This window comes from Sorghum bicolor, chromosome 4 (assembly GCF_000003195.3).
Source record: "Sorghum bicolor cultivar BTx623 chromosome 4, Sorghum_bicolor_NCBIv3, whole genome shotgun sequence".
Lineage (NCBI taxonomy): Eukaryota > Viridiplantae > Streptophyta > Magnoliopsida > Poales > Poaceae > Sorghum > Sorghum bicolor.
The window spans coordinates 16,085,418-16,105,016 of NC_012873.2; the positions used below are offsets into that span (position 1 = coordinate 16,085,418).

Here is a 19,599-nt window from a genome sequence, read left to right on the forward strand (position 1 = left end):
AGAGTAAGATAAAGTTTGACTAATTATTATTATTATTATTAAATAAATATGTCTCCAAGCTACATATTTGTAAATATTAACTATCTAATACCATAGATGTCATGGTTATCAATAAAATAAACTATAAACTTTAAATTTTATAAAAAAGATAAATATAAATAGATATGTAACATTATGTCATTATTTTCTACGACTATTTAATGTTTTTACCTCGTTGCAACGCACATGTATATTTATTAGTAATAGTTAAAGTATCTGACATAGCTAACACTCGAAACTAAAACACTATAGCATGTGTATTCCTGCGGGGGTCGAACGGCCGAAGGAGCGTTCACGGGCTTCCCCATTCGGCCTCGAATCTGAATAATCCCCCATCTCAAAAAGAAAATAAGGAAATAGATAGATAGAAAACAAAAAAGAAAGAACAAGTGCTCGAGGTTCTTGCTCCGCTCTCACACTTTCTTTCTGCCTGCTCATCCCAACCCGTCCACCGTAACTCACGAATCCGCGGCCGCCCCCTCCGCAATCCCGACCTCCACCCGCCTTGCCCGAACTCGACGCTCTCTTCTCCTGAACGCGGTGCCTAGCCCCCGGGGGCGCGGCCACCGGGGGCCCATCTACTGCGGCTGGGCTGATGGGGTGGAGTGTAATGGAGGTCCGGCCGGAGTGGGATCTAGGCAAGATGAGGGAGCTGCGCTTCGTTGTGTTGGTTCTGGTGATATCCTTGCCGTGCTTCTCTGCATCCGATCGCCAAGGTACTACCGAACTCCCCTATCGTTCCTGCAAGGTGACGCTCTCATCAGCCGTCAGCTCTTGCCTCTGCATCGGCATGAGTGTGTTTTGGGTGCCTGTTAGCTGAACAAATGGAAATTTAGTTTGTATTATTAAATTGTTGCTGTATTGTGACCAGCGTTTTAGAAATCAGTAGGTAGTAGTTGGGCACCTTGCTTCATGTAGCAGGCTAGCAGTTGGACAGGCTATGCAGCTGCTGGGCAGGCAATTTGGCGCTTTGCTTCACAGGAGAGTGTTGCCTAGCGCAAAGGCGCCGCCTTGATAGGCCAGCTGTCTGATTATCGAAATGACAGTTGAAATATTTATGTATTGACATTGTTAGTGGTATCTGGGAAACATAGATTAGCTTGAACTTACTTGATAATAATGATACCACATGTTTCTGCCACTGTAATCAGCTCATCATAGCATTTAATATGGGTGTACCAGCATGATCATTAATGTTACCTGAGCAAACATGCCAATTAAGTCATGTAACTGTGGTGGTCTATATATATGGCAATGTTCACACTAAAACATTGTATCTGGGAGAAACCTTGAGTATGGGTATAACTGTCGTCATGACTCTCTTGGTACACCAAACTACCAATGTCATCCATTGTTCTTACGGTGTAAAGGCGAGGCACGGCGATAGGGGGGGGGGGAGGGGGGGGGGGGCCTGGACACCTAAGCGCCCATTCTGCAAGGCGATGGGGGGGAGGGGCGCCTGGACACGAACTATGATGCCATCTTTTTTTGTCTCAATGTTTAAGGTTTGGTTGACATGGAGAAACAAAGTTACTTTATGTTCTTCAGGGATAATGTAGGCATTTAAAGAAAAGAGGAAAATGTAATTCTCAATGTCCGATTGGATCTCTTGTTTACAAAAATCAAGTACCTTATGAAGACTAAATAATTGACTATGTTTTGCAGGAGATGCTTTATATGATATGAAACAAAAACTGAACGTTACTGGCGGTCAGCTTTCAGATTGGAACCAAAATCAAGTTAACCCTTGCACATGGAATTCTGTTATTTGTGACAACAACAACAATGTTGTTCAAGTGTAAGTGGGAGCCCTTGTACCTTCTTTCTTTGTTTGCTTTCATATGTTCTAATGTTGTTGGAGTGCTTATGTTCCCCTCTGTTCTGATCTTGTGTGTTTTTTGACTAATCTTTATGCTCTCTTGTAGAACTTTGGCTGCACGAGGATTCACGGGTGTTCTGTCACCAAGAATTGGAGAACTCCAATATTTGAGTGTCCTGTGAGTATGATGTCTTATTCTTTAGATTATATATACCTTTGACATAATCACTTCTATAAACATCAAAAGGTATGGTGTACATTTGTTACACTATAGCAATAGTTATTCATTTTCCCAGAGAATCGCATCATGTTATTCAAAGTAAGAAATTTATAGAATGAGTAAATGCAATAATATTATAATAAATCCAGTACAGAAACCTTGGCATGTCTGAGAAATTAGGAATCATTTTCTGTATTGAATCTTACTGTTCTATGATTCTGTTGCTTCTGTGGATAGACATGTCTGCTTCTCTTCATGTTTTGGGGCAAACTGATATGTTACTGAAACAAGAACATAGTGGGCTAGCCATCTATGCAAGTAAACTAGGATGATATGGATTGTACCAGTGTCACATATGCTAACATATTCTGTTCCAGAGGAATTGGTACTAGTTCTGGTTATTACCTTTAGATATGTGTCATACATGAACTATTGTTCAAGCTTGGTGCAATTTAATTTCATGATACTTCTCGGACTACTATGAAACTGTATAGCATATGATCTTGCAGGTCATTGGCTGGTAACAGGATTACCGGTACTGTACCAGAGGAGTTTGGTAATCTATCTAGCTTGACAAGCTTAGATTTAGAGGACAATCTTTTAGTTGGAGAAGTACCAGCTTCTCTTGGCAACCTTTCTAAGCTAACGCTGTTGTAAGTATTTTAAAATCAGAGTTCCCTTCTCATAAATAGAGTTATATGTCCTACGTATTCAAGAAAAGAAATATAGTTATATGTGACCTTTTCATGTAATCTTTCTGTCTCTCATAACCAGGATACTGAGTAAAAATAATTTCAATGGGTCAATTCCTGATAGCATAGCGAACATTTCAAGCTTGACAGACATGTAAGACTGAGTATGATACCCTTTTCAGTTTCTTATAACTCAAGTTCATTTAAATGTGCTTGCCATGTGTTGACAAAATAATACTTTGATTACAGCCGCCTGGCATATAATAATTTGTCCGGTCAGATACCTGGTTCGCTGTTTCAAGTAGCACGTTACAAGTATATGAAGCTTGCTCTTAATTTTTTTTCTTTTATTCTATGATTTTTTTCCTAATCCTGAGTGAATGATGAAATTCTCTTTTTTCACGACCAGCTTTTCTGGTAATCACTTAAACTGTGGACCCAACTTCCCGCATTCTTGTGCATCCAGCATGTCCTATCAGAGTAAGTTGCATTCTGACTACTGTATTTATTATTTTACCAATGCATATTACTCCCTCCATCTCAAATTAACTGTCGTTATTGGTTTTCGTACATGTTTGACTCGATTTGTAGAAAATACGTGCAATATTTGTACCTCCAAATAAATTTGTTAAAAAACTAGATTCAAGACCTTTCCAACGATACTAATTATGTACCATCCTACAGTGGGGGTCTCCCCTGCTGTAATTTTGGGTCAAAAAAACTAATTATGTACCATAAACATTAATATTTTCTAATATATATTTAGTCAAAGTTGTTTATCGGGAAGCACAAACAACAGTTATTTTGGGACGGAGGGAGTAGTTTGTTAGTATAGATGGTTTCCTTGTATTTTATGAGATTGCTAATTTCATAATTATCATCTTACAGGTGGATCCCATAGCTCAAAAATTGGCTTAATACTTGGAACAGTTGGTGGAATTTTAGGGCTTCTTATCGTGGGAGCTCTGTTTCTAATCTGTAATGCAAGGAGGAAAAGCCACCTGCGGGAAGTTTTTGTGGATGTAGCAGGTTCCATGCCCATGTAGTCGATGCCTTGCTTTTGGTCTTTCATAGTAGTGAAGTAATAGTCTTAATAATGGCTTAAGAAAACTGTTATATCTCTTAAAATTCATAAAGTTTAGAGCTCCCAAAGACCAAGACAGTAAACACACCGTTCATACTTGATTATTAATATACATCAGGCTCGTGTTTCAGTCATTGAAAATAATAATTTCCTAATCAGAATACATGACCCTACACCTTCATCAATCAGGCACTGTGTTAATCATAAGAATTTCAAGTTTGCATAGTTTATGCAATCACCTAAGGTATAATAATTTATGTTCTACAGGCGAGGACGATCGACGAATTGCGTTTGGCCAGATCAAAAGATTTGCATGGCGAGAACTGCAGATTGCGACTGATAATTTCAATGAAAGAAATGTTCTTGGACAGGGAGGTTTTGGTAAAGTATACAAGGGAGTTCTTCCTGATGCAACTAAGATCGCTGTAAAACGATTGACTGACTATGACAGTCCTGGTGGGGAGGCTGCCTTCTTGCGGGAGGTTGAGCTTATTAGTGTTGCAGTTCATCGCAATCTCTTAAGATTAATTGGCTTCTGCACGACACAAACAGAGCGCTTGCTGGTCTATCCATTTATGCAGAATTTGAGTGTTGCCTGCCGCTTAAGAGGTATTTTTTTAAATTGTTCATGCACCTCTCTATGTACAGGATTGTGTTTGTTTGTAATCTTTGTCATAGGTGTGCATACTTACTAAATAATTGTGTGTGTGTGAGTGCGTATCCAGGGATGTACCCTTTCTTCTGTAAGTAATATAATGAACAGCTCTCCTGTGTGTTCGAGAGAAAAAAAAATGCACCCCTCTATGTATTTTGCTAAGATGTTTCACTATTACTACCTATAAAAGGAATTTCTCTATTATTTCTCTTCCTTTTATGTACAGACAGAACTTTACCACTGATAATTTGCATATGGTAGACCTTGGACCTCCCACATAACATTTTCTCAACCTTTTGCTAACAGGCTTGATTTGTTACGTCTATATACAATAAGCTTTCCCACTGGTCAAAAAATTTATTAACTTATTTGGCATCTTTCTTTTATCGTAATTGATGCTGGTCTCGTATCATGTGTCCTGTGTTCTAACTTCTAAATGCTATCCAGATTTTAAGCCTGGAGAACCCATCCTAGACTGGCCTTCAAGGAAACGGGTGGCTATAGGTACAGCTCGTGGACTGGAGTATCTGCATGAACACTGCAACCCCAAGATCATACACCGTGATGTTAAAGCTGCAAATGTATTACTTGACGAGGATTTCGAGCCTGTTGTTGGTGATTTTGGCCTAGCAAAGCTCGTAGATGTGCAGAAGACATCTGTGACAACACAAGTCCGTGGAACCATGGGTCACATAGCACCTGAGTACCTGTCCACAGGGAAGTCGTCCGAGAGGACTGATGTTTTTGGCTATGGGATCATGCTTCTTGAACTTGTGACGGGTCAGCGGGCTATTGACTTCTCACGGTTGGAAGAGGAAGAAGATGTGCTATTGCTTGATCATGCAAGTCTTTTTTCACTTCCAAATATTGGATAGTTTTGCTCTTTGCCTCTTTGGTTACAAAATTTTTTATGCTGGCTCCATCCTTAATACAACCTAATTCCTGTGTATGTTATGATGTACCTGTAACTGAATACAGGTAAAGAAGCTACAGAGAGAAGGGGAGCTAGACTCCATTGTGGACAAGAACCTTAATCAGAATTATGATAGTGAGGATCTTGAGATGATAATACAGATAGCACTGCTCTGCACGCAGGCATCACCTGAGGACCGACCATCAATGTCTGAAGTGGTTAGGATGCTGGAAGGTGAGGGTTTGGCGGAGCGGTGGGAGGAGTGGCAGCATGTGGAGGTGACAAGGAGGCAGGAGTATGAGCGGATGCAGCGGAGGTTCGACTGGGGAGAGGATTCTGTCTACAATCAGGAAGCGATGGAGTTGTCTGCAGGTAGATGACAATCAGTGGAAACGGATGGGTGTAAATGCAATGATGCGGTGCCTGCTGTGCTGTATGTAACTGTTATTTGTAGAGTAGCCTATTAGATACTTGTTGAGCAATTGCATGAACGTGGATGGAATTATGTAACACCCTAAAGTTTGCAAGTATTTAAAAATAGGAGAAATTAATTTAATTTGTATTTTTGTGCTCATGAAATATAGGAAAATAATATTTTTTATTAAAATAAATTTATCATAGAGCTTAGCAACTTGTTTGTGCATTCATGCAGGAGAATTAATTTTATTGTGCTGCGTGATTTGACTAAAGTTCAAAAGTATTTTAAAGTGATTTTAAAATGGATTTGAAAATGGTTTGGAAATAAAAGGAAAGAATTAAAAAAAAAACCCCTCCCTCTCTCTGTTTGGCGCCACCCTTCTCCCCTCTCTTTTCGGCCCACTCAGCTTGGCCCAGCGCGCGCGCAACCAACCCAGCAGCCGGCCCACATCTTTCCCTTCCCCTCTTCTCTCACTGCCACCCTGGGCCCGCACGTCAGCGTCACCAGCTCCCTTTCTTCTTCTTCCTGGGACGTGACCGAGCAGGACTCCAGCCATCGCCGCCCAAAATCACTTGATTTCCTTCCTATCTTGCTAATCCAGCGCCTATAAAGCCTCAGGCTCTTCTCTGCGCCCCCTTTTCCCCCTGCACACGATGCAAAGCCTTTTATAACGCTTGTGTTCTTGATCTGGATCTCGCCGTCGGACTCAACTCAACCGTGGCTGGGGAAATCGCGTTTTGCAGCCGTGCGGGCGAGTCCGAGCCCTTGCCGAGCTTCGTTCAAGGTCTGCGAAGCCGAAGGACCACTCCCTACGTTTTCTAGTGCTTCCAGTGTCTCTCTAATCAACGCCGAAATCTGTACAGGAAGGGCCGTCCGCGGTTTGCGTCGCGCCCCTCTCCCGAGACCTCCCCGGGCTTCGATAACCCTCCAGGTGAGTTCGCGAGGGTCTTCTCTTGCTCCTGGAACTTTTCCCATCGAAAACCGAGCTTCCTAATGTTTTGTTTCCGAACTCCGGCGAGTCTCTCCTCTTTCCGGCAATGGAGCCACCGTGTCTGGCTTCTGTGCACCACCGGCAGCACCTGTTTATTCCAGTTTGAGTCTCAGTCGTCCGATTCAAGATCAACGATCTAGATTAGAACGTACCCCTTCATTCGCACTTTTGTTAAAGAGCCCCTGAGCTTTTGCCAAATAAACCCGCAGTCCAAAGCGCCCCTGAGGAATACGTCAACGGATTTTGAAAACGTATTTCACCTCGGTATGATTTCAAGTACGCTTTCTGGTATTTACAAAATTGCCACTGAGTTTGTTTTGCTCATAAAATATTCGTTTTAACTCCGTTTTGACCCATTCAAATCGCGTTGGATTCGTATTAATGATCTCTACATGTTAGTAAAATTATTTACTCAGTTTGAAACTTTCTAATTTCGTGATACTATTTAATTAATTGTTTTTCTATATAAAATCTTAGAAAATTCATATCTCCTCCGTTTTAGCTCCGATTTTCGTGATCTTTACGTCTGTGAGATCGTAGCGATGCGTAGAATCTTTTTATAAACTTTTCATACTGTTTTCATATGATTGGTGTACTGTTCTAATTGTAGTTTTGTTTGCTCGTGTATGTTTTCTCCGATTGTTGGTGTGATCGATGATCGAGTTTAGACGGAGAGCAGTTTCGGTTATCAAGATCAAAGCTTTGACAACAAGTGAGACCAGCAGAACCAAAAGGATTAGCAAGATCTTTGGATCGAGGCAAGTATAGCATTTGGATTTTATATTCTGTGACTATGATCCTGTGACTAGATTAATGTTAAGTAATAAACGATAAAAATGACTTTTTAGCAACTTGATGATTTATCTGTACGTGATCACCCGGGACAACAGTGCAACCATGAGGGCTATAATGGCTCTGGCTTTAGTTAAGTATGAGTAACTTTTCTAGCTCGTTAGCGGTTACCCGTTGTGGCGCAATTGGGGAGTAGCAGACCGTGGATTCCTGCGGGTGAATCACACGGACTGACTAATGAAACCAAGCGGCCCTAACTTGTTAGACGAACCTTTGAAAGACTTCATAGTGATCCCTGCCGACCTCCCTAGGAAGGGGGTTAAGAGATTAGCTACCTCGGGCGAAAGGGTAAATCATGACTCATGGGTAAAGATGTGCAACCTCTGCAGAGGGTTAAAAACTAGTATACTAGCCGAGCTCACGGTCAGGAGCGGCCTTGGGGACATCTACATTAAGGGTGATGATTCCTGTGTGTTAAATATGCTCATTATTATTGTTTAATGCTTTACATTATTTATGTCACATTGATCATGAGATTGTGGGAGCTATACAATCTAGTTGCTATACTTGTGGAGTTCGACATGGACTCACTCTTGCCATTTCCCCCAAACCTCAGGAGAAGTTTAGGCTTGTGATCAACCAGTCAGTTGGATCCTGTAGAGTGAAGTTAATACCCGAAGTTGGAGTTGCGTATCCGCTGTTTGATACTAAAGGTTATCTCTCTTATACTATGCACGTTATATAATTTATGCATTGTCTTTTGATATTACCCCTTATTTGTAGCTATATATGAGAATTGACTTCTAAAACTCATATATAGTGTATATCTGGTTTTGTCCTTAAAATCGGGTATTACAAAGTGGTATCAAAGCAATGCTGACTGTAGGACGCAAGCCTAGTTAGAACTGGACGTTTTGGCATGCTTCTATCTTTGCTTACTTCTTGCTTTTCGCCTTGACCTTGATAGTTGCTAAAAGTTATGCTTACCTCTTGCCTAGTTCTTTTATAAAATCTTGTCTCGATTCTAAATTCTCTCTCTCTGTCTCTTTAGATGGATCATAACGAGGAGACCTTTGACAAGAAGGAACGAAAGCACCCAGATTTTCCAACCGTAAAAGCATTCGACATGGAGAAGCTTCTAGCCATGCAAACACAAGTAGTGGAAGGAATAACTCAGAATAAGAACTCTCAACAACGTATCTCAGGACCCGTGAGGAGACAAGTAGCAGAAGCTTGGAAAAATATGAGAAATCATGGAAGCGTTGGGAGTAATACATCAGGATATCAGGATCAATGCCACTGTTGTGAGCATTATGGTCTTCCTTGTCTTCGGAATATGTCATCTAAGAAGGAAGTTAAGACAAAACCAACCTGTGTGACTAATGAGGATAAGAAGAGGAAGGCAAAAGCACTAGAGCCGAGATTGGGAAGTGATCAACACCCAAATCCCAAGATGTCACATGTAGCTTCAAATTCTCGTCAGGAAAACTCAAACCTTGGAGATGAACAAATTCCCCAAGCTAATCCCACTGCTCATGAGGTATGCATAGATGGGTGGACAATTACTTATAGAGAGTTTCAACCTCGGAGGATCAAGCAATGTAGAAAGAAATCTAACCAGGCAAAGATAAACCATCAGAGCATGCAAGTTGATAACACACCGAACAACACTTCAGTGGAAAATAACATCACAAAGGAACCAGCTAAGAGAAGGTGTTATCACTGCCAACAAGAAGGACATTATATAAGCTCTTGTCCACAAAAGAAGCAACAGATGCATCGTGAAGATAACCACACTAAGTCTAAGATATAGGTGTCCGTGTCCCCTGGTGTAATAAAAACGCTAGTAGCGAAAGTTGAGTTTGTGTGCCTTGTGAACCTTTAATGCTTAATTGCTTGTTATTATGTTTATGTTTGATTTGGATCTTTGTAATGAGTGTAATGATTTTGTGAAGTTCTTCACAATTTCATTTAGTTTATAGAACTAAGGCATAAGGAGTAATGACATAAGTAGTTGGGTTTGGTTATATCCTGTTTCTGTCTTTTGCTAATTTCTGGAGCAGTCTGCAATAATCACAGTGTATATCAAGATCTGGTCGTGCAAAGTTTACTAAACTTTTCTGGAAACAACTAGACTCCAAGATCTTTCTCTGACCACAAGAATCACCCTCATAGCTGTTATGGTTTGGAAGTTACAAAAATCACAACAGGATACAACTGTGCTGTCAAGAACCTGGACCAGTTTCGGTTGCTTACTGTTTTAGACATATATAACTATAGAATTTGGAAGAGTATTCTATAGAAAAGTTGTAGACAATTTTCTATTCTTTCCAACGGTATAAGCTGGAACTTATTTGGATAAGTAGAACCTGAGATATGATATTTACAATTGGATGTTTCTGTTCTGTTTCAAAATCTGGATAGATCTGGCAATTCCTATTCTCAGCCAAGCTTAAAGACAGAATCTGGGGAAAAGTTGTATACAAAAGTTGTAAAGGATTTCATAAGCTTTTCAACAATATAAAGATCATCTCCATATGAGTTACGTAGCTCGAGGTATAATTTCTGGAATTTACTGCATCTTTGCTGAGATATTATCAGGAAGGATATTATGTTTGGCTGTTTTACCTGAGCTTAAAGACAGAACCTAAGGACGTCTTCTACAGGAAAGTTGTAGGGAATTTCATAATCTTTCTAACGGTATAAGCTACAACTCTATTGGATTAACTGAATGGGAGTTATACCTGTTTTTCTATGCTGGTGTTTTTCATATCGCGGAAAAATTTCAGGATACATGTTTGTTCTCTTGCACAGAAGCTCTTTGGGATGTCATAAGTTCTCAATGTTAGTTAACTTGTCTGGAAAACATGCTAGCTACCTTTCTTGTGTCCCCTAGATGACCTTTATTAAGGGGGGTAGCCTAAATAAAGGGGTTACATGGAGAAGAATTGGATAATGTTGGAACAAGAGACTCAGTACAGCGAATTTTAAAAGACTATATGATGTGTAGCGTCTAAAAAGGATAGGAGAAGTAGTCCCTAGTGTTCCCCAATCAATCTCATTTTAAGAGGGGTAGTACCTTGATATCACGAGTGATGCATTTTAAGACTAGCTTGGAGTGATAATTGTCTTCTAAGATATTCTATGGTTATGATCATCTATCCTTGCCGTGTTACTGACGTTGGTCACTTGATGACAGGGAGTGTAGTGTCCCATGAATCCGGAGCACAATATGACACCTCTCATGGATAGGTGGGAAGAATATGATCATCTTGATTTTGAAGAAAGATGCTATGAGTATGACAAAGCTGAGTGTTATCAAAATAATAATAGGGAAGAGCAAGTTGACAACGAATCAAATCAAAATCCACAACGACGGAAGCGTAAAAGGAAAGCTCGTAAGAAGCCCGCTCCTGGAAATAAAGTACAGCCAAATTATATCAATGGAAGACTGAACAATGTGGATAGGCATAACATTCAAGGAGCCACCAAAGTGGTGGGAGGCTATATTCAAGTGGACTCAGTACTAGTTTTTGCTCTGTTTGACCGAAGTGCTTCGCATTCTTTTATTTCCGCTGACTTGGTAAAGACAATCGAACGGGTGAAGTGTCCGACAAGAAAGCCTTTGTTAGTTCAAACCCCAATGGAAGAAATACAGGCAGATCAGGTTTGCTCAAATATCAATCTTGTCATAAAGAAGGAAAACTTCACTGTAAACCTCATTGTGCTAGAGTCACTCAATATTCCTTTGGTTCTTGGCAATGGATGGTTATGTGCACACAAGGCAGTGATCTATGCTACCCAGTGGAAAATTTTCTTAACCGCACCATCAGGGAAAAGAATTGAGTATCAAGGTGGTCCACTCCTACCTGAGGAGGCATACCCATGCTAAGTTATCATGCCTTCGAGTTGTATAAGCTGAAAAGTTGGTAGTCAAGATGGACAGTGAGCAATTACAAATAATAGACATCTTATGGGAGTTTGGTTCACAAGTTGTAATCCCGAAACATAGTGCTTGCATCTGGAATACAAGTTGTGAAGTTGAAATAGATATCCAGATCTTGTTCTTGTTTCTCTTTTGGAATCTGTGCCTCTTCCGAATCTCGAGGACGAGATTCTTTTTAAGGGGGGTAGATTTGTAACACCCTAAAGTTTGCAAGTATTTAAAAATAGGAGAAATTAATTTAATTTGTATTTTTGTGCTCATGAAATATAGGAAAATAATATTTTTTATTAAAATAAATTTATCATAGAGCTTAGCAACTTGTTTGTGCATTCATGCAGGAGAATTAATTTTATTGTGCTGAGTGATTTGACTAAAGTTCAAAAGTATTTTAAAGTGATTTTAAAATGGATTTGAAAATGGTTTGGAAATAAAAGGAAAGAATTAAAAAAAAACCCCTCCCTCTCTCTGTTTGGCGCCACCCTTCTCCCCTCTCTTTTCGGCCCACTCAGCTTGGCCCAGCGCGCGCGCAACCAACCCAGCAGCCGGCCCACATCTTTCCCTTCCCCTCTTCTCTCACTGCCACCCTGGGCCCGCACGTCAGCGTCACCAGCTCCCTTTCTTCTTCTTCTTCCTGGGACGTGACCGAGCAGGACTCCAGCCATCGCCGCCCAAAATCACTTGATTTCCTTCCTATCTTGCTAATCCAGCGCCTATAAAGCCTCAGGCTCTTCTCTGCGCCCCCTTTTTCCCCTGCACACGATGCAAAGCCTTTTATAACGCTTGTGTTCTTGATCTGGATCTCGCCGTCGGACTCAACTCAACCGTGGCTGGGGAAATCGCGTTTTGCAGCCGTGCGGGCGAGTCCGAGCCCTTGCCGAGCTTCGTTCAAGGTCTGCGAAGCCGAAGGACCACTCCCTACGTTTTCTAGTGCTTCCAGTGTCTCTCTAATCAACGCCGAAATCTGTACAGGAAGGGCCGTCCGCGGTTTGCGTCGCGCCCCTCTCCCGAGACCTCCCCGGGCTTCGATAACCCTCCAGGTGAGTTCGCGAGGGTCTTCTCTTGCTCCTGGAACTTTTCCCATCGAAAACCGAGCTTCCTAATGTTTTGTTTCCGAACTCCGGCGAGTCTCTCCTCTTTCCGGCAATGGAGCCACCGTGTCTGGCTTCTGTGCACCACCGGCAGCACCTGTTTATTCCAGTTTGAGTCTCAGTCGTCCGATTCAAGATCAACGATCTAGATTAGAACGTACCCCTTCATTCGCACTTTTGTTAAAGAGCCCCTGAGCTTTTGCCAAATAAACCCGCAGTCCAAAGCGCCCCTGAGGAATACGTCAACGGATTTTGAAAACGTATTTCACCTCGGTATGATTTCAAGTACGCTTTCTGATATTTACAAAATTGCCACTGAGTTTGTTTTGCTCATAAAATATTCGTTTTAACTCCGTTTTGACCCATTCAAATCGCGTTGGATTCGTATTAATGATCTCTACATGTTAGTAAAATTATTTACTCAGTTTGAAACTTTCTAATTTCGTGATACTATTTAATTAATTGTTTTTCTATATAAAATCTTAGAAAATTCATATCTCCTCCGTTTTAGCTCCGATTTTCGTGATCTTTACGTCTGTGAGATCGTAGCGATGCGTAGAATCTTTTTATAAACTTTTCATACTGTTTTCATATGATTGGTGTACTGTTCTAATTGTAGTTTTGTTTGCTCGTGTATGTTTTCTCCGATTGTTGGTGTGATCGATGATCGAGTTTAGACGGAGAGCAGTTTCGGTTATCAAGATCAAAGCTTTGACAACAAGTGAGACCAGCAGAACCAAAAGGATTAGCAAGATCTTTGGATCGAGGCAAGTATAGCATTTGGATTTTATATTCTGTGACTATGATCCTGTGACTAGATTAATGTTAAGTAATAAACGATAAAAATGACTTTTTAGCAACTTGATGATTTATCTGTACGTGATCACCCGGGACAACAGTGCAACCATGAGGGCTATAATGGCTCTGGCTTTAGTTAAGTATGAGTAACTTTTCTAGCTCGTTAGCGGTTACCCGTTGTGGCGCAATTGGGGAGTAGCAGACCGTGGATTCCTGCGGGTGAATCACACGGACTGACTAATGTAACCAAGCGGCCCTAACTTGTTAGACGAACCTTTGAAAGACTTCATAGTGATCCCTGCCGACCTCCCTAGGAAGGGGGTTAAGAGATTAGCTACCTCGGGCGAAAGGGTAAATCATGACTCATGGGTAAAGATGTGCAACCTCTGCAGAGGGTTAAAAACTAGTATACTAGCCGAGCTCACGGTCAGGAGCGGCCTTGGGGACATCTACATTAAGGGTGATGATTCCTGTGTGTTAAATATGCTCATTATTATTGTTTAATGCTTTACATTATTTATGTCACATTGATCATGAGATTGTGGGAGCTATACAATCTAGTTGCTATACTTGTGGAGTTCGACATGGACTCACTCTTGCCATTTCCCCCAAACCTCAGGAGAAGTTTAGGCTTGTGATCAACCAGTCAGTTGGATCCTGTAGAGTGAAGTTAATACCCGAAGTTGGAGTTGCGTATCCGCTGTTTGATACTAAAGGTTATCTCTCTTATACTATGCACGTTATATAATTTATGCATTGTCTTTTGATATTACCCCTTATTTGTAGCTATATATGAGAATTGACTTCTAAAACTCATATATAGTGTATATCTGGTTTTGTCCTTAAAATCGGGTATTACAAATTAGATGGATAAATGGCAGTACATAGATTGAGGTAACTGTACTTAATTTGATTATTTGTAGTGTAGCTATTAGATAGATATGTTCATAAGATTATTCAAACGAACTTGTTGAACAATAGCATGAACGTGAATGGAATTAGATGGATAAATGGCAGTACATAGATTGAGGTAACTGTACTTAATTTGATGGACATATAGCAGCCGAGTTAGGTTGTTTCTGCACAACATGCATTAACATTCATCTCTAGTTGTCAACTGTTAATAAGTCAGCATATGGTTCCCTCCTTTTGGATTAGTGCACTTCTTAGTAGTACAATTTGTTGCTATTGTCCTGCATTCAGTGATCCATCGATCTAGAGCAGAAATAAGATAGAAGTCCTCTTTAGCATGTTAAACCTGCCATTGTATGGTTATTACAGTGCAGTCAAGCCAATTCCTTGTGCTCTTTAGTCTATATTACCATGGTAATCTTTGTGTAACAGAAACACATGGCAAGTGGAACAAAATTGAGAGAATTCATGTAAGCCACTATAAAAGACCGCAATTCCTTGTGAGACACTGAAAAAGTTCAATGGACTTCAGCGCCATTGCGTCAAATTTTTTTTTGCCCTCCAGGCCACTGCCATTAGATTAGGCTCTAATGGTGTCAAACCACGGGTGTGAAAAGTCAAAAATACCGTTAGGTGCAAATATGTTGTTATTTTTTTGAGCATCTTAATGACTTCAAATGGAAAAAAACTCAAAGCTAAAATAGTAGATCTCGTCGAGATCTACAATTTTCACATAAAAATTATCTTCATTCAGTATCGCAAAAAAGATACAATTTTTCTAAGACATATATTAACCATATCAAAACATATCTTTTTTGCGAAATTAAATGAAAATAAAATTTATATGAAAATTGTAGATCTAAACTAGATCTACAACTTTCTAGTTTTGAGTTTTTTCATTTGAAGTTGTTAAGATACTCAAAAACATTAATGGCATATTTAGACCTAAGAGTATTTTTGTTTTTTCACAACTACGGTTTAACACCATTAGAGCCCAATCTGATGACAGTGTAATGGAGAGCAAAAATAATTTAGAGTAGTGGCACTGAAGTCCATTGAACTTTTTCGGTGGCTCACAGGAATCGTGAGCTTTTATAGTGGCTCAGAAGGAATTTTCTCAACAAAATTACTGGAGCCATGTATTCAGTATCTTATCATAGCATCGCTTATCTCATTTTATGTTTTTTTTCCTTACATATCCTTACTCTATAATTTGTTCAACACTATAATCTCTTGTCCTATGCTGCAAGGAAGATAGCCAATTCCCTCACTGCCATAAAAAATCTTACCTCTTTCATGAACATGTCATCTTCTAGTTCCATTTTAATCCAGTACTCTTGGTCTCAATGAACGTTTATGAACTCTACAAATACTTCAACAGATTGGTCGTTCAGAACCAGTCGATTACAAATGTATCTTGCCACACGGTGGTATAGCAAACTCATTCTGCATACCGTGCAATGTCGATGCGGTTTTCCATAGGTGCAATATTTTTTCCAGAAACAATTGTTGTTTGAGCTACTTCTCGAAATAAAATTAGACGGGTCCACCTAAAGGACCCCCTCTCAAATCTATTTAGTAGTTCATAACACCAAAAATGACTTTCTTTTCTAGGGGCGGTCTGTGGTACAGACCATCCCGATAAATGGATTTCCAGGGCGATTAATAATATTGACCTGTGATCTCGAGATAGAACTATAGCCTTATGAGGAAAAAAGTGCTTCCTGGAGCAATCCTACGAATGCAGAACTAAAGCGAAAGCATCTTGATTTGTTTGGAGGAGTTGGCAATAAAAGGTAATAATATGCTAATCTGGTATTATTTTTACAGTTTAGAAAATGATTTTTTGATTAATTTGGTTTATGGTTTGCAGTTTTTTTCTCTGTCCATGTATAATATGGTTGTCATACGCCTAATACGGGCTATGACCAACAACCGCAAGAGCGGGCCAAAAGAGGCCCACAGAGAGGGCGCCACCACCCTTGATGGCGCGGTTGGGGGGCCTAGCGGCTTGCCCTAGTGCAGATGCGCCTGGGGAGGGTGCCACCGCCGCCACACCGCTCTTTCCTTCCATGCCGTCTTTGATTACCCTATCTAGTTTTAGTTGGTTTTGAAAATAGTTTGTTAAGATAGAAAGTAGAGGAGTTGATTGATGCAAAAGATAATCCGTGTTTGATAAGGATCTCCCTGTTTTGCTTGTGATACAAGTTCAATAGGGACTATAAAAATAAGAGATATGTAACCGCATCAATTAAGTAATAGACGGACGAAAGCTCTTCTCTCTCTTGCCTCCGCCGCCCCTGCACCCCTGCGCCGCCGCCCCTAGCCTCGCCGCCAGTGGCCACCCTCACAATGGTCATTAGACATGAAATCAGCTCAAATCATTAGACCAACTTTTTGGATGTAGGTCTAGATATCAACATGAATAGAGGGAGAGTGTGTGAGTAAAAAATTTTCAGTTGGAATGAATATGAATTATTGGCACGTTTTTCTTGCAAATTATTTTTTCTTAATTGTAAATATCAATTACATTTATGGCTTAATTTAGGGTTTATTTGTATCTAGATTGAGAGAGGTTTATACGATGGTTTATTTGGACATATATCTTCAAATTAACTGGACCAAGAGCTTTAGCCCAACTTACTTTATAAATACTTTCATTAATTGAAATATTTTAAAAAAAATTAGTTAAGTTTCAGTGGCGTCCATTTTTATAGGGATTGATGTTAATGTAACTCACTGTTAGTGTTTTGAATATGTTAACATATTTAATCTTTTAATTTTTGGTTAACATGTTTGTATGATTTAATTGATATCCAATATTATCCATTGAGGTTGGAGTGGACAAGGCATGGATACACTATACAAGAAGGTGGAAGTCAACTTTTTGTGCAGAAGTGAATGGATTTATTGAAGCTGCCAAAAAGCATTCATTGATAGAGAAATCAACGAAAATATACTGTCCTTGCGTTGGTTGCAAGAACGAGCTAGTACTTATAAAAACATGTAGATACTGTCCTTGCGTTGGTTGCAAGAACAAGCGAGTACATATGAAAAACATGCAGATACTGTCCTTGCATTGGTTGCAAGAACAAGCGAGTACATATGAAAAACATGCAGATACTGTCAAATTCAAATCGCACTTTATCAAAAGGAATCAAGACGAATGATAATTAAAGATAAAAAGATCAAAGTGAAGTGATCCACTCTTTCCAAATATATCCAATCCAACGGCGAGGACTTCACTTGGGCCTTGTAGTCGCCTTTTTGTTTCTTCCACTTGCATTGCACAGTATCTATAATTTTTTTATTTCAATTGTTGTTTTTTCTAAAATCATTTCATCTATTCAAACAGTGGCGTAGCCAGCATTTTAATCTAGCGGTCTGGTTTATATTTTCTTTTTATCAATATACTCCCTCTATCTCTGAATAAATAGATTCCTAGAGTTGTTTTAAGTCGTTCTTTTTAAACTTGACCTCTTTCAAAGATTTGTATAAATCAGGACTTTCTACTTGAATGGTCAAGATAGTTCCTCACCAAGATTCACATTCACATAAAGCTTCCCTTCACATAAAGCCAAATTTATATCTGATATAGGACCATAGTCACAAAGTCCCTATGAGCTTGTGAAAATGAGATTTATATTTTCCGGTCAATGGGCTTAAGATGAGTAGAGATGCTTCAGTTTTTTCTTAAAAAACAAAAATAAAAATGCATCTTTGACACACCACATAGACTTGAGGTAACGAGAAGAGGGCACTATCATGAGGAAAAAATTACCACCCAATTTTGAAGATTTTGAGTTGTTCTTAGTGCATTAATTATTTTTTTAATAAAGAGCAACATGGAAGAGCTTTGATTTTTCACGTTTATCTAGCTTGTTTGAATGCATGCTCTGCTATTTAATTAGGAGAAAAAGATTAGTTTTATCACTTTATCTTGATCAGGAACCGTCAAAAGCTAAGTAGGGAATCTGTTAAGGCCAATTATTCTTACCATTTGCTCCTATTTTGTAACATCCTCAGTGTTTATCATATGCACTTCATGAGCATCATCATCTATCATGTTGCGTACATAAATGTGTTATGTGTTCATCATCCCTTGTGTTGATAACCTTTTCTTTAAAATCACTTGGGACAATTTCCCTAATAAGCTACACACATGAAATGCAATGTAACCTTGGTCTAATTCACCAACTGAACCTAAAAATGTCATTAAGCGACTCTACTATATGTTAATTATGTAGATTCTTGAGAACATAAGGGTTAAAAGAGTCATGTTCACCTATGGGATGATCCATACCTCTTCAGAATTTGCTCAGACGGGCTACTTAGAAGACATGTACCAACTGAAGAAGGAATCAAAATTATTGAAAGATGTCATTCATCACCCTATGGAGGACACTATGGAGCAGTCCGTACACACTCGAAGATCTGGCAGAGTGGATTTTTGTAGCCAACCATGTATGAAGACACCAAAGAATTCATTTGGAGATGTAGAGCATGTCAGTAACATGGCAACATCAATTCTAGAGATGCCATGCCACTGACTAACAATATCTAGATTGAGCTTTTTGACTGTTGGGGAATTGATTATATGGGACCGTTTCCAAAATCTGAGAATTATGAGTTCATCCTAGTGGCAGTCGACTACGTTTCTAAATGGGTCAAAGCTATGCCATGCAAAAACTTTGATTCCAAGAACTCCAACAAGGTGTTTGAAGAAATAATATTCTCAAGATTTGGAGTTCCAAGGATGGTGATTAGTGATGGAGGCACTTACTTTATTGATAGGAGCTTTTGCAAGTACCTGTTGAAACATGGGATCCGTCACAACGTCGCTACTCCTTACCATTCTCAGACAAGTGGCCAAGCAGAAACATCAAACAAGCAAATCAAGATTATTCTACAGAAGAAAGTCAATGAGATGGGAACCAAGTGGAAGGACAAGCTACTCGATGCATTGTGGGCCTATCGAACGGCTTACAAAACACAGCTAGGAATGTCTCCATATCAACTCATCTATGGGAAGACATGTCACTTGCCTGTCGAGCTAGAATTCAAAGCTCATTGGGCAATTAAGAGATGGAATATGGATCTTGCAGTAGCTGGAATCAAGCGACAGATGCAACTCTCAGAACTTGACGAATGGCGTGAAAAAGCTTATCACAACGCCAAGATGTACAAGGAGAAGACCAAAACATGGTATGACAAGAGGATCAAGATGAAGAA

At 39.8% G+C, this 19,599-nt stretch overlaps 1 protein-coding gene across 2 annotated transcripts; it reads left to right on the forward strand.

The window, feature by feature from the left end:
- LOC8060396 (probable LRR receptor-like serine/threonine-protein kinase At5g10290) lies at positions 397-14,476 on the forward strand. 2 transcript variants are annotated; one of them, XR_002452661.1, is made up of 12 exons: positions 397-755; positions 1,705-1,837; positions 1,965-2,036; positions 2,588-2,731; positions 2,853-2,924; positions 3,020-3,085; positions 3,180-3,250; positions 3,659-3,799; positions 4,122-4,463; positions 4,957-5,351; positions 5,488-5,928; positions 14,322-14,476. XR_002452661.1 is itself a non-coding variant. In XM_002451913.2 (11 exons), exons 1-11 carry the CDS (start codon positions 635-637, stop codon positions 5,800-5,802), a joined length of 1,872 nt encoding a protein of 623 aa, XP_002451958.1. In that variant the 5' UTR covers positions 397-634; the 3' UTR covers positions 5,803-5,978. The 2 variants fall into 2 exon arrangements, 1 of the variants encoding a protein (XP_002451958.1); XM_002451913.2 differs by lacking the exon at positions 14,322-14,476 and having other exon boundaries at positions 5,488-5,978.